Below are 15797 nucleotides of genomic sequence, written 5' to 3'. Positions count from 1 at the left end.
GGTCCTTAAGTGAGCCGACACTTTGCTATGGTTTAGTTTTACTGAAAAGTAGAAGTTGCTTTCTGGCAAAAACGTAAAATGCAGTTACATGACTACAGCATGCTGCAAACAGCGATAAATGTGGGTTGGCTGCTGAGCACCCAATGTGATCATGTGACTGGGGGTATATGTGTCTGTTGGAACAGGAGTATAAGTATCCCCAGGGACATCCATCATAGGTTCAAACCAGTGGTGGGTTTCCAAATTTTTTCGAACCTATTCTGTGGGTGTGGCCTCCTTTGTGGGAGTGGCTTGCTGGCCATGTGACCTGGTGGGAGTGGCTTGCCACCCAGGGATGGGTTTCTCGCCCCGTTCCAACCGATTCAGTTGGAACGGGGCCGGCGGCGTCCTCATGCACGCGCGCGGCGCACGCATGCGTACTAGCGTCTGCGCGACGCTCCAGCTGCTCCTGGAGGATTGCGCAGGCGCTGTATGCATCCTGCACATGCGTGGAAGCGCAGAACTTGTCAAAACCGGGTAAGGACCGTGGGCGGGCGGGTGCGCCCTTCGCCGTTCCCGGAAGTTACTTACTTCCGGGTTCGCCGACCAACCGGTTCACAGGGACCACCGCGAACCGGTTGAAACCCACCCCTGTTGCCGCCCATGTGTTCTCTCTCTCTCTCTCTCTCTCTCCCTCTCTCTCTCTCTCCTTCCTTTTGTGTCTGTCCCTTTTTCCTTTTTTTATTTCATCTCTCTCTCACTTTTTCTTTCTTTCTTTTTTTATTTATTTCGTCCTTTCTTTCTCTTTTTCTTTCTCTGTGTGAGTCTGTGTGTGTGTGTGTGTGTGTGTGTGTGTGTGTGTGTGTGTGTCAGTGGTGGATTTCAAAAATTTTTGGAACCTCTTCTATAGGTGTGGCCTGTTTTCCGGGTCCACTGGTGGAACCTCTTCTAACCGGTTCTACTGAACTGGTGCGAACTGGTAGGAACCCACCTCTGGTTCAAACGGTTGCTATGTAAGATGAGAACAAAATTAGTAAGATTTTGTTTAGTAAGAAGAAATCCAAAGAAATAGCCCATCTCCACTATGGATTCCTAAGATTGGGAGGTGCCTTGGAGGTTTCCTAGTGGGATCCCAGCACGGGATAGGAATCCTTTGGCAGGCCAGACAAATTCCTGTCCAATCTTGGATCCCAAACTTCCAATAAGGGAGCCCCCATCACAGCTTAAGAATACAGATAGTCCTCGACTTACGACCACAATGGAGCCCAGAAGTGATGAGTTTTGCCCCATTTCATAAACTTTCTTCCCACAGCTGTTAAGTGAATCACCGCAGTTGATAAGTGAGTGTCCCAGTTGTTCAGTGAATCTGGCTTCCCACTTGACTTCATACAATACAATAGCAGAGTTGGAAGGGACCTTGGAGGTCTTCTAGTCCAACCCCCTGCCTAGGCAGGAAACCCTATACCATTTCAGACAAATGGCTATCCAACATCTTAAAGGCTTCCAGTGTTTGGGCATTCACAACTTCTGGAGGCAAGTTGTTCTACTGATTAATTGTTCTCACTTTCAGGAAATTTCTCCTCAGTTCTAAGTTGCTTCTCTCCTTGATTATTTTCCACCCATTGCTTCTTGTTCTACCCTCAGGTGCCTTGAAGAATAGTTTGACTCCCTCTTCTTTGTGGCAACCCCTGAGATATTGGAAGACTGCTATCATATCTTCCCTAGTCCTTCTTTTCATTAAACTAGACATACCCAGTTCCTGTAACCGTTCATGTTTTAGCCTCCAGTCCCCTAATCATCTTTGTTTCTCTTCTCTGCACTCTTTCCAGAGTCTCCACATCTTTTCTTATCGTGGCGACCAAAACTGAACTTTGCTTGTCAGAAAGTCGCAAAAGGGCTCCTGGGACACCACAACAGCCATCAGTATGAATGGGTTGCCAAACATCCAAATTTTAATCACCGGGGTAACTGGAAAAGGGTCATAAATCACATTTTGCAGTGCCGTTGTAACTTTGAACGGCCACTAAACAAAACTTGTAAGTCAGAGGAGGGAAATTAGACAGCATGACAACAGCTCCCTCCTTGGAGCACAACTGGAATCCAGTTTTGAAGAACCTCTCTGAAAGGTTCTCCTGCTGGAGGGGTGGGGGGGATTGGGGTGGACTAGAACAGTGGTCTCCAATCTTGGCAACTTTAAGACCTGTGGACTTCAATTCCCAGAATTCCTCAGCCAGCAAAGCTGGCTGAGGAATTCTGGGAATTGAAGTCCACAGGTCTTAAAGTTGCCAAGGTTGGAGACCACTGGACTAGAAGACCTCCAAGCTCTAGTCCTATGCTGATCCCCTCCCCAGAGGCTGCTTGAGCTTCTTCCAAAGCCGCAGGAACCACACACACACACAGCTCATTAGCTTCCTCCCTTGGGAGTGGGACGGAGCATGCGCGAGAGAGCTTTGACAGCCGTCGCCTTGTGCAGGAAAGGGGTAGGAAGGGAGGGAGGGAGGGGGCGGCCTCCGGGGACATTTCAAAGGAGGGCAGGAGAGGGAGGGTCGACGCTCTAGGAAGGAGCGCTCTCTCTCGCCCCTAGTCCCAGGTTTCCCTTAGGCGGAGACCCGGAGTGAATGGCAGCTGCGCTTTCCCCGAATCCAGAACGGGACGAAGCGAGATCCCGCTTTTCTCGGGTAGGAAGGCGGGGAGGGGAATCGGCAGCGAAGCCGAGGCCGAGAGCTTCCGCCGCTTTACGCTGCCGGGCGTCGGCGGGGCCCCGGGCGCTCTGCAGCCGCCTGCAGCAGCTTCGCCCCCGGCTGGCTCGAGAGGAGGAGGATCCCGGAGCGGGTCCTGGCCGGGCTGCCCCCGGAGATGGCGGAGAGCTACTCCCGGGCTGCGGCGGTCCTGGCTGGAGGCTTCCCGCTCAGCCCTCATCGTGCCCAGGAACGGAGGCTGCAGGTAAGCTGATCCCTACCCCCCCCCCGGAGGATCTCCTCGTGGCGTTATTTCCTTTAACTAGTGGTCCGCCTCAAACGCAGGTGGCAGGTAGCAATAGAAGAGACATTGGTTTCCCTCCCCTTTCAGTCCCAGAGTCCTGTTTCCCCGTCCAGTTTATCCCACAGCAAGAAGGGAATTCCCATCCCCAACTCTGGTTATAATACAGCCCAGCTTTGGAGACCCAAATGCAAGTTGTAACGATAGAAGAATCACAGAACAGAGTTGGAAGGGACCTTGGAGGTCATCTAGTCCAAACCCCTGTTCAACCATCAGACCCTTACAGAAATACCTTAAAATCAAGAAGAGATGGAGGGAAGGGGGAGTTTAATTTAAAAGCAAACTTCAAAATCCAGCTTTCAAGTTTCCCTCCACTTTCAGTCCAAGAGTCTTGTTTCCCAGTCCAGATATTCCACAGGAGAAAGAAGGGAATCCCAAGGGAATTCACATCTCCAACTATGGATATAACCCCGTCCAGTTTTGAAGACACAAATGCAGGCAGTAACCATAGAAGAGACTTTGGTTTCCCTCCGCTTTCAAACCCAATGTGCTATTTCCCCTTTCAGATTATTCTCCAGGTGGAATAACCCCAAAGAATCCCATGGGCAGTTTGCATCTCCACCCAGGGATATAAAGTGATCCAGCTTTGGAGGCAGAAAAGAATCCCCTTCTTCCAATGCTCAATTGTTTTAACTTTCGTTCTTCTGTGATTCCGGCTGTTAATTTCAGATGCAGGAGCCCTTGAAGCAGATGGTCTTGGTACCTCCCGAAGGAAGAGAAACTCTCTCCCGTCCCTCTATGGAGCAGTTATTGGGAAGGAATAATTCTGAAGAGAATCAAAATCCTCTTTGTGGTAGATCAGTGACTGCTCAGGTAGGAAATTTCATCAGAGCTGGGAAACATTTGGGGATCTGTTTTTTCATGAGACTGAATGCAGATTGTGATCAAGTAATGTGATCAAGATTTAACGGCTTGGTCCTGTGTTCAAGTTGCTTGTTGACATGCAACATTTGGAGAAATCGAACTCATTTATGGGATCAATTGAGTATTTAAGGTTCTTATGAACGCAGGTTAAGCAACAGGTTATAGTATTGTATCTAAGAGGAAAGTTATTTTATTTTTATTATGTTTATATATCACACTTAGACATACAAACACCCATATCAGTGAGCGACTCTATGCTATGGTTTCTCATCTTAGGGATGTGCAAGAAGAGGAATTGGGTCCTTTGTTTATTCACCTTTATAAACACATTAGTAGGTTTACTTAAACCCATCAAAATAATCGAAGAAGTAACATTATTGCAAAAGGAGATAAAAACACACGTGCTTAGTAGACCTTTTAAGTCTTTCTTTGAGATTAATTTTGCCAGGAATTAATTCCAACCAGGCAGGTTGGAAGGTCATCTAACCAAGCCGAGGTGGCGCATTGGTTAAATGCAGCACTGCAGGCTACTTCAGCTGACTGCAGTTCGGCTGTTCAAATCTCACCGGCTCAGGGTTGACTCAGCCTTCCATCCTTCCGAGGTGGGTAAAATGAGGACCCGGATTGTTCTTGGGGGCAATATGCTGACTCTGTAAACCGCTTAGAGAGGGCTGAAAGCCCTATGAAGCGGTATATAAGTCTAACTGCTATTGCTATTGCTATCTAGTCTAACCCCCCTGCACAAGCAGGAGACCCTACACCATTTCTGACAAGTGGATGTCCAGTTTCTTCTTCTAATGATGAAGTTCCCACAACTTCTGAAGGCAACTTCTGTTCCATTGGTTGATTTTTCTCACTGTCAGAAAATTTCTCCTTCTTTCTAGGTTGAATCTCTCCTAGATCAGTTTCCATCCATTATTTCTTGTGTGGCCTATAGGTACTTTGAAAAATGGGTTGGCCCCCTCCTCTCTGTGACAACCCCTCAAATATTGGAAGATGCTATCATGTCTCCCCTGGTCCTTCACTAGAATAGTCATCTATTAAAATGAGGACCCAGATTGTTGTTGGGGGCAATATGCTGACTCTGTAAACCGCTTAGAGAGGGCTGAAAGCTCTATGAAGCGGTATATAAGCCTAACTGTTATTGCTACTGCTATAGTCATGCTCAGATCTTGCAACCGTTCATCATATGTTTTAGTCTCGAAACCCCTAATCATCTTCTCTGCACTTTTTCTAGAGTCTCAACATCTTTTTATAGCATGGTGATCAAACTGGATGTAGTATTCTAGGTGTGGTCTTACTAAGCCTTTATAGAATAGTATTAGTACCTCACGTGGTCTTGATTGAATCCCTCTGTTAATGCAATTTAGTATTGCATTGGCTTTTTGGGGGTTACATTTTCTCTCAAATTTAGGGTTACATTTTGATCTAAAGAAAATCTCTCTGGGATGGCTATGTTGTTACTTCAACATGCATATTTTAATTCCATCGTTGTGCACTTGTGAATCTTTAGAAAATCTACTATAATACTACCATTGGTAGTATGTCATGTCAGAAGAGGAGCATTTTCTCTCTTGCAAAACTCAAATTGGAAATCTGGAAGGAAACTTCCTGGGACTTCTGCTGAGGAACATATCCTTTGACTTTCAGAGTTTGGTATCCTTTGAGGAGGTGGCTGTGTATTTCACGGAGGAGGAGTGGGCGCTGCTGGATCCCAGCCAGAGAGCCTTGCACGAGGAAGTCATGCTGGAAAATTCTAGGAATGTAGCCGCTCTGGGTAAGGACCTGTTTTGCTCTGGATTCTGGTATTTGTGGGAAATCTTTGGTTGCCATGAAGGCTCAGAAAGCAACTTCCAGTTAGGAGAAGGACATTCTGGGACTTTTCTAAGGCCAAAACAAATATATAAATAGATTTGATACTGTAGATATTGCATAGGATTCTTTTTCATCTAAGTGTTTGAGGATATTCTTTAAGTAAAGATGTTTGGTCTGATTCAAGAGAAGACACTTTAAAACCCTTCAGGAAAGGAAGATACTGCTCTGAATGTCTCTGACATTTGTTCCTTACAAACACCCACTTTTCTAGGTTGCTTAAGAACCAGTGACAGTTCTCATACTAGCATGTTTAGTCAAAAGGCCCTGGTTTGACCCTGAGTAAATCATTTGTAAACCCCATGTAAAGCTGAGAACAACTGGCATTGTTTTACCTTAATGCTTACACTACTGCCGGTTCGCTTGTAGGCGCGCCACACACGCATGCACAGTGCAATAAACATTGCTCTGCGCATGTGCAGAAGCAAAAAACAAGATGTTTGGGGGCGTGGCAGGCCTGGGTCGCTGCTGGTTCCAGCACATGTGCGCAAATCCCCAAAATGCAATGCGAGCGCTCCCTGAACATGTGCCCTGCTCCCCATGCATGTGTGGCTGTGTCCCAGTCATGTGCCCTATGCATGCGCAGCAGAGACCTGAAGACGAGCTTGCCAGCAGGAGGCACACACACACGCGCAAAGGAATTAGGGCAGGGCGGCAGCTGACGTGCCCGCAGAGAGGGCTTTGCGTGCCACTTTATTGGTTCAGCAAGAACCATAACTAAATGAAAGTTTGGTTTCTTCTAGCCAGCAGAATCTTCGATATGCAATATCATTCTTGCTTAACTGACTCCCTGCTTAGTAACCATTTGAAGTTACAGTGGACTTCCTCAGAGCTAATTATGACCTGTTTTTCTAGTTTCCTTTTAAACCGTTTTCTATTAGTTAATAATATAGCATACAAAGAAAATGCAAAATAAATAGTAGGGGAAATAGGGAAAGGGAAAAGGGAGGAAAAGAAAAGGGGGAAAAGAAAAAAAAAGGCATGGACTTCCAACTCCCTTTGGTGCAGAACAATAAGGCATTTTACATCAAACCTCAACTTTTTATTTTTACAAAATAGTTTAAACTGTCCATTTCTATAGCAACAAATCTAACTCATCGGTAAAACCCAGAATCAAAGTTTTCATTTTTTTTCAAGCACAGAGTCCAGAAACAGTTTCCAGGTAGAAATAAAAGTATATATTTATTTTTCTTTGATCAAAGCAGTCGATCCAGCCATCTCTGCTAACTCTTAATTTTTGCAGCTATGCATCCATTGTGGGGATCAAGGTGCCCTTCCATTTCTGTGCTTAGAGTAATCTTGCTGCCTTCAACATATATAACATCAGACCTCCGAATTTGTTTTCCAGATCTTTTTCCGTTAAACTAAAAAGAAAAGTCTCTGGTTTTCTCTTTATATTCACTTTAAGAATTTTCTGTATTAAGATATGTATCCTACGCCAATATTTCTTTGCTTTATCATACATCTACCGTAAAGAATAAATGAACTGTTTCTGAATTTCTGATCTATGTCCACCCACCTCCATGGCTGCCAATTCCTAACCTGCAGGTCACTTGATAGCATTTTGGGCCCTTGGCAACAAGCTTGTATTTACAGTTATCTGCAACATCCCACACAGTCACATGACTAGAACATTTGGTATTTTTTGATGGTTTCGGGTGTTTACTTCTGATTCCTGCCAGGAATGTCCATAGGAGCAAACCAATTTGATTAACAATTGCCACATTTGTTTAACAAATGCTGCAAAGCACATCATAGTATCGGGCACTTTCACGTGGTGATCCGTTTAATGACCACCACAAGCTATGATATTTATTCCGGACTCAATTAGAGTCGTAAGTCAAGGAACGAGTGCACTGTTTTTCTGTCATGAATGCAATGATTAACTTTTTATTTTTCACTTTCTTCAAATCAGCTTGTGGGCTGGAGCATGAGTACTACAAGGAGCCCAGCATAATCGTATTCCGAATGATCAAATCTGAAGAAGGCACGGTTGTTGGTCAAGAACCATCCCAAGGGAGTAAGAAAAGCTGTAAAGTGAATGGAGGGAAGGAATCCTCTGGATACAGTAAAGTCCTTTATCTCCCAGCCCAGGAAGTTCACCAAGGAGAAGAAAAGGGAATATATCTCAGATGCGGCAAAGGAGACGAAGAGAACTCTGGTTTCACTAAATATTATGCAACCCAGACTGAAGAAGAACAATATGAATATCAAGAGGATGGGCAAAGTATCAGCTCTACCTCCTACCTTGCTTTACATCGCCCATCGTACATCCAAGAAACACCGTTTATAAATTCTGGGGAAACTTTTAATTTCAGCAATCATATAGTTTCCCATAAAGAGGGGAAACCATACGGACGTGGAATGGATTTCAGTAAGAAACGATTGCTGCTTTTACCTCCCCAAATTCCTCCAAAGGAGAAACCCTACAAATGTCTTCAGTGTGAAAAGACATTTACTCAGAGGGGTAACCTTACTATACATGAAAGGATCCACACGGGAGAGAAACCCTATCAGTGCCTGGATTGTGGAAAGACTTTTGCTGAGAGAACCAACCTTGTCACCCACAAAAGGATCCATATGGGGGAGAAGCCATACATATGCCTGCTGTGCGGGAAAAGTTTCAATCAGAGCGGTCACCTTACGAGACATCAACGAACGCACACAGGGGAGAAACCGTACACCTGCCTGCAGTGTGGGAAGAAGTTCAGTGGACGTTCCAGCCTTCTGAAGCATGAAAGAAGACACACGGAGGAGAAACCGTATCTATGTACAGAGTGTGGGAAGAGCTTCCACGACATCGGTGTCCTTGATTACCACAAAAAGATCCACACGGGAGAAAAACCATACAAATGTATAGAGTGTGGAAAGAGCTTCAGGCAAGACTCTCACCTTGCGAAACACCGAAGAATTCACAGCGGGGAGAAACCCTACCAGTGCTTGGAGTGTGGAAAGACTTTCCATCTGAAAAGTAGCCTCGTACAACATAAAACCATTCACACGGGGGAAAGGCCCTACCAGTGCTTGGAATGTGGGAAAGGCTTCAGTCAGAATAGCACTCTTTTCCAACACAAAGCCATTCATACAGGAGAGAAACCATACGCATGCCTGGAGTGCGGAAAGAGCTTCAGTCAGAACTATAAACTCCTACAGCACAAAAGGATTCACACGGGGGAGAAGCCGTACAAGTGCGAGCAATGCGGGAAGTGTTTCAGTTGCAGCAGTGACTTTAGTTGCCATAAAAAGATTCACACGGGGGAGAAACCATATAAATGTCTGGAATGCGGAAAGGGTTTTAATAAAAGGAGTTGCCTTACATCTCATAAAAGAAAACACACGGGAGAGAAGCCGTATCAATGCACAGACTGTGGAAAGAGATTTTCTTATAAATTTGTCCTCAGATACCATCAACAAATCCATACTGGAGAGAAACCGTATAAATGCTTGAAGTGTGAAAAGGCTTTTAGTAGATGTTCAAATCTTAAAATCCATCTAAGAATCCATACAGGGGAGAAACCATATAACTGTCCGGAGTGCGGAAAGAGCTTCCGTAAGGACAGTGACTTTATTCGTCACAAAAGGATCCACACTGGAGAAAAACCGTACAAATGCTTGGAGTGCGGAAAGAGCTTCACTCAGAATGCAAATCTTATCAAACACAAAAGAATACACACGGGAGAGAAACCCTACAAATGTGTGGCGTGTGAAAAAAGCTTCAGCCAGAAAAATCACCTTTCTCAACACGAACAGACCCACAAAAGAGAAAAATCACAACTTGGGAGCTTTATTCCAACTGTTTTCTCTTCCAAAAGGAAAAAAACTTAGAAATATGTGGTCTGTGGTAAAATGTTCAGTTGGAAGAGTAGCCCTATCTGGCCTAAAGGAATCCATGTGGGAGAACCATAAAAATGCAGAGAGTTTCAGGGAGAGATTGAGAAAGAATTTCGCCCTTATTTTCCAGAAAAAGCTTTCTGCTGGGAGGAATGTCTGGATGGTGGAGAAACCTTTCAGGACCATCACTGAAGTAGAATTGGCAAAGAAAAGATGTTAAATCAGAGGTCTCCAACCTCTTGTGAATTTCAACTCCCAGAATTCCTCAGTCAGCCATGCTGAAGGGGGAATTCTGGGAGTTGAACTCCACAAGTCTTAAAATGGACGAGGTTGGAGATCCCTGTTTGAAAAGGAATGCTTGAAAAAGGAGAAAAGATTGAAAGAGGCCCAAATAGGAATCCTGTCAAAATAGCATGGTATTGCAGTGAGGTCTCAGGAATGTTCAGGCTGAATAATCAAAAGTTGGCAAGGGATATTCAGAAAAGGGGCTAATTAAAAAAAAGATCTATCGGAAAACGGTGCTCTCTAGATTTGGCCAATAGAAGGAAAAAATCAGAAACACTTTTTAGTTTATGATTGTATTGAGCAGTTCCTGGTATGCAGAGGTCCTTGGTGCTCTCTGAGCTTGGTGGTTTCGTTGCACGTGTTTCATTACGAAATTGCACTGATGATACTTACCTAGTATGGTAATGAAATGTCTACAAGAAATAAACAAGCTATAAATATTCTATTACTTCATAGTATTTTATCTCTTTTGCCACTCAATTTTTGATATGTAACTCAAGACCTAAATGTTTAAATTCATTTATTTCTTCATTTTTGGTTGTACATACAAGGAAAAAAAATGTCCATATGAATAAAGGTATAAAAATATAAAACACAGTGAAAAAGAGGGACAAATTTCAATATAAGTGGTGAAATACAGAAGGATAGCCGAGAAGTCTTCAATTACCAGCAGTTTCTGTATCAAATGTCCAATTTATTCTATACATTATTAATAAGTTACAGCAACACTATAGAGATCTCCAGTTTCTAGTTAAGGAGTCTCTATGAAAGTATTGTAGATTATCACAATGTGCAAATCATGGGAAAAGTTTACTTAAGGGACTATGACATTATAAAATTCTAAACTGCTCTGAGAGCTTAAGGGAAGGTGGTAGGGGTGATACCCCTCTGGTAGCCCTGGGATAGAGTGGGAGGGGCAGAGGAGGTTCCAGACATCCCCATCAGACTGAGCTTTTAAAGCCCCTTTGATCCCCACCCAAGGTGCTAAATTAAGCTTGATATCACTGTTGCTTTGATGCAGATTGGAGCTGAACGCAAGAGAATAACCTTGTCACACAAGTATCAAACACACAAGGTGAAATGTGCAACTAACCCCTTTTTCCATTGGGTGCCGGGGTGGGTTCCTGCCAGTTCTAACCTCTTCTATAGAAGAGGTTCCAAAAATCTACAGTGCCATCTAGAACCGGTTCCAGCTCCCTCCCCACTGCCCGTCTGCACATCATCAAGATGAAGAGCAAGAGAAGGAATTCTGGGAGTTGAAGTCCACAAGTCTTAAAGCTGTCAAGTTTGAATACCCCTGGGATTTGTTTCCTAGAGGGTTAGGGGTGCTAGGGTCTTGTAACCTGACAGCTTTAAGACTTGCACACTTCACTCCCAGAGTTCCTGAGCCAACATGACTGGAGGAGGAATTCTGGGAGTTGAAGTCCACAAGTCTTAAAGTTGTCAAGTTTGAACACCCCTGGGTTTTTTTCTCTAAAGGGTTAGGGGTGCAAGGGTCTTGTAACTTGACAGCTTTAAGACTTGTGTGCTTCAAATGCCAGAGTTTCTGAGCCAACATTTTGGTTGCTAAGCAAGGGTGTTGTTAAGTGAGTTTCAGCACATTTTACAAGTTGCCCACTCCCACCCAGTCACATGGCTGGCAAGCCACTCCCACAACCCTGGCCGCACCTACAGAAGAGGTTCTAAAAAAATTTGAAACCCACCACTTATTGGGTGTAACTCAGTTTGGGGCAATGGATCAGTGGTTAGAATGCCGATACTGCAGGCTACTTCTGCTGACTGCAATTTGGCAGTTCGACTCTCATCAGGTTAAAAGTTAACTCAGCTTTCCATCCTTCCGAGATCAATAAAATGAGGACCCAGATTGTTGGGGGCAATAGGCTGACTCTGTAAAACCGCTTAGAGAGGGCTGTGAAGCAGTATATACGTCCATTGCTATAACAGCGATTGCTATTTCTTAGCAGAGGCGTAATAAGATGGTCATAGCAAGAATTTCTCCATCATGGAATCCTAAAGTTTGGAGCATCCTTGATCTTCTAGTCTAGAGGCCCCGAAACCTTTGAGCACCAGGGACCAGTTCCATGAAGAGAGGTTTTTCGGTGGATCAGAGGGGACGTTGTTTTCCATGTTGCCTGCATCCCATGGATGAGCCATTGCTTTTTTGTATGGCCCGGTTTCTCGTATGCTGCAGCCCGATGCCAGTCCATGGATCAGACTGGGTTGGTCCGATCGCAAGACAAAATCCTCAGTGAGTCTAGAAGAATCCACTTCTAACTGTGGATTCACCTTCAAGGATTCCAGTCTCCAGTGAGAGAGCCCTGCGATGACTTTAAGAACACAGGTAACCTGGCTTCGGGGGGTGGAGCTGCCACCGTCGGGAGCTCAACAAAGCTCCTGCCAGGACTCTGGTTCGTATATCTTATAAGATCTATAGATATCTCCCCTTTCTGGCAGAAAGGGGCAGGGAGAAGGTCAGTCGTTAGGATCTCTTTGTAATTCATAGCTTTTCTTTTTGCTGTGAATGGAGAAGAGGTTCAACATTAGCTGAGCCTTTACTCCGGCCAGTTTTCCGCGCTGCCTTTTTTGCAGCCTAGGCAGATTGCCTCCCCCCCCAGGACAAAGCTAAGCTATTTAAAAGTCAATCCGGGCGGGGACCATTCCCGAGGAATTTCTTCCATTACTATTTAAAATACCAGCTTCAATTTCGCAAAAGGCTCCCTTTCTTTTTTAGCTGCGTCACAAGATGGCGATCTCGTAGCTTTTGTGTTTGATGTGACGTACTTAGTTAGCCCTACCCTCCTGAAGGCTTCTCCGTACTAATTGCTAAAAGATTAACTGAGGGGAGCAGAGACTTTGATTTTTGGCTCGCTTGATTGCTTGTCTTTTATTTTTATTCTGGAATGGCTCCCAAATCTAAACAGAAGCGCTTCCTTAATAACATATCTCCAAAAACTGCTATGAAGTCGCTACCCTTGTCTCCTACACCCTCCATGGGAGATTTGCTAACACAAGAATTTCTTCTCAAAACGCTTAATGATTTCAGACAGGAGATTAATCAACTGATATCGGATTTATGTGATCAATTTGATGCTAAAATTGCTCAGGCAAAGCAGGATATGATCGGAGTAATGACAGTCATGACAGATTATATTGCTGAAACGGAGGACAAATTGGAACTTTTGGAAGAAACTAACCTTAATCTGATATCAAAAATTCAAACGTTGCAACAGGAAATTGAAACTGCTCAAAAAGAACTTGTCATGATAAATTATGATAAGACTGCCTTTGCTATAAGAGTTAGAGGACTGCGTGAAAACCAACAGGAGAATTTGAAACAGACTTTCTTTGAGGCTTTCAGCCGCTTGGTGGGAAGTCCGGGACTTAACTTTGATTGGCAGATTCAAAGAATTTACCGCCAGAATTCCTGGGTAGCAAAACAGCGACAGCTTCCGAGGGACATAATAATATACTTTACTACAAGGGAATCTAGAAATGAGATAATACAGAGGCTTTACGGAAAGAGGTTGAGAATTGATGGGGAGGACTTGATTGTTTTTAAAGAGATACCATTTCAAATATTAAGAACAAGGAGACAGTACGCTTTCTTAACCGAAGAACTCAGAAACTCTCAGATTCCATACAAATGGGAAGTCCCAGCTGGTATTACAGTTACATTTGGCAACCAAAAACATCGCATTAATTCTGTCTGTGAAGCCCGAAAATTTTACTACGAGACCCTGAAGGCGGGACTTCCTGATTCATCCGGACCTGGAGAGAGACAAGGAGAAGGAGAAGACAAACAGCGAGACACGTGGCTACAAGGCGGAGGGTGTTGCTTTCCTCTTCCGGAAGGGCAGAAGACTAAAGAATAAAGACTAAGCGATGTTCTTAAAGCTTTATGATTTCCGTCTGGGATAAAATGGAAAAGTGGCATATCGATGATAAGACATGGAGACTGAAAGAAGCGTTGCTGATTGTGGACATATATTGTACATAAGTTTTGTCTGAACTCTAACTCAAATTGCGCATGAACTATTTTCTTAGGCGAGGAGAGCGGAAATTGTGATCTTTTTGAGTTGTGGTTTGGGACGAACGGAGTTGGGAGGTGCGTGGGAGAGGGAGGGGTAGCGAAAGCTTAACTAGATTACCTGGGGCTAGAACGCAAGCTGATGTTTGTTTGAGTTGCTATCTCAATATAAGGTTAAGAAAGATTGGTCGGAGAATCTTCAGGAAAGTGGAGTAAACATGGGAGGAGCAATGAATGTGGATAAAATATATATGTGGATATGGATAAAGGCAGGGTGGAAGGTAAAAAATTTATATGTGGAGGTGGGTAAGGATAGAAAGGGAGGTGTTGGAAATGAAAAACGAAAGAAGTATTTGAGTTTAATGGTGTTATAGAAAGGTTTGGATATTTGGATAAAAAAGAGATAAATTAAAGGTCTGAATAGATAGACAAAGCAATGAGACTTTTAGTTGGGGAATCCTAATTGATCAACTTACCTGGCTCTAATACAGTTTGAAACCCTGCAAGTAGCAAAATAACCGAAATTTGGAATGAGCTACATTGTTTAAGATTTACAGATAATGGGAAGCTGTGTTAACGTAGTGGGTTTATTGACCCTTTTTGTTTCTTTCTTCTTTTTGTGTGTGAGTGTGTGTTTTTTTTTAATTTCTTATTTTCTACTATTTTTCCTTTTTCTTTTTGGCTTTACTTTTATCTTATTTTTTTAATTTTAAAGTTAGCTGGCCTTATTATACTCAAATGCTTGTTAAAGAATTATGCCGGGTATGGGACCTGCGAAGCCGTAAGGGGGTTAGGGAGGGGGGATTATAGGGGGGAGGGGGGAGGGTGGAATTACAGTTTCAATCCTTAGAACAATAAGAATTCACTTGTATACTGCGGCTCGTTTTTCTTTTTTTTTTCTTTTTTTCTTTTTCTACTTTTATTTTAAAAACAAACTGAATTGTATGGATACACCAAAGTGAGGAGAAGAGGGAAAGAGAAGGGAGAAGTAAAGAGGGAGTGAGAGGGAATGTAAGGAGGGTGAGATGGAGGGAGGGGGAGATGTCTGAGGGGGTAGGGAAGTAGAAGAGGGGAATGCTGGAGGGGTGAAAGGAAAGTTGGAGGGGGAGAAGAGAGGGTGTATGGGGGAATGAAGTGTTATGTTGGGTTTTTTTTTCCTTTTTTTTTTATGCACAGTATATAAGTGATTGTATAAAATGAAAATGAAAATGAAATAAATAAAATGTATTATAAAAAAAAAAAAGAACACAGGTAACCCTACGACCTATGACGACAGTTGAGCCCAGAACTGATGTTGCTAAGTAACACATTTGTTAAGTGAGTTTTGCCCCATTATATGACCTTTCTCACCACATTTGTTGAGTGAAACCACTGTAGTTGTTAAAATTAGTAACCCGGTGGTTAAGCAAATCCGGCTTTCCTGTTGAGCCCGGGACACTGCAACGGTCATCAATATGAACCAGTTGGCAAGCATCCGGATGTAAATCACGTGACCAAGGGGATGCCACAACAGTCGTTATGCGTGACTTCTTCCAGTGCTGATGTAACTTCGAACAATCTGTAAGTGAGCTGTTGTAAGTGGAGGACTACCTGTAGCGAGGAGGAGGGTTATTTGAGAGCCAGACAATAGTTTCCACTCCCAGCGATTCCTTCCCAAATCTGCGTGGCATCCATCTGCTCTTCAAACCTCCAGCACCCTTGAGCGCAGTGTTTCTTAACCTTGGCGACTTTAAGTCCTGTGGACTTCGACTCCCAGAATTCCCCAGCCAGCTTCCTCCCTTCCGAATGTAACGCATCAGGCGCGATAGAGATTGCAGGCAGTCCTCGACTTACGACCACAGCTGAACCCAAAAAAATTCTGTTGCCAAGTGAGGCATTTGTCAAATAAGTTTTACTTTAC

The 15797-nt window shown here is 43.9% G+C and overlaps 1 protein-coding gene across 1 annotated transcript; it reads left to right on the top strand.

The window, feature by feature from the left end:
• The first annotated feature begins 5532 nt into the window (after positions 1-5532).
• On the top strand, positions 5533-10318 carry LOC148047246 (uncharacterized). Its single transcript, XM_087711350.1, has 2 exons — positions 5533-5659; positions 7670-10318. The coding sequence occupies exons 1-2, from the start codon at positions 5626-5628 to the stop codon at positions 9577-9579; spliced, it is 1944 nt and encodes a 647-aa protein (XP_087567476.1). The 5' UTR covers positions 5533-5625; the 3' UTR covers positions 9580-10318.
• Positions 10319-15797: the final 5479 nt, after the last annotated feature.

This window comes from Thamnophis sirtalis, unplaced genomic scaffold (assembly GCF_051295495.1).
Source record: "Thamnophis sirtalis isolate CommonGarterSnake01/CBP01778 unplaced genomic scaffold, rThaSir2_p1.2 scaffold_3, whole genome shotgun sequence".
Lineage (NCBI taxonomy): Eukaryota > Metazoa > Chordata > Lepidosauria > Squamata > Natricidae > Thamnophis > Thamnophis sirtalis.
The sequence above is the reverse complement of the archived record's forward strand: the minus strand, read 5'-3'. Positions and strand labels throughout refer to the sequence as shown.

Excerpts from the sequence above, each read along its gene's own strand:
- LOC148047246 (XM_087711350.1), top strand. The coding sequence starts at position 5,626 with ATGCTGGAAAATTCTAGGAATGTAGCCGCTCTGG. Across the intron at positions 5,660-7,669 it reads TAGGAATGTAGCCGCTCTGG|CTTGTGGGCTGGAGCATGAG; the intron begins GTAAGGACCTGT and ends TCTTCAAATCAG.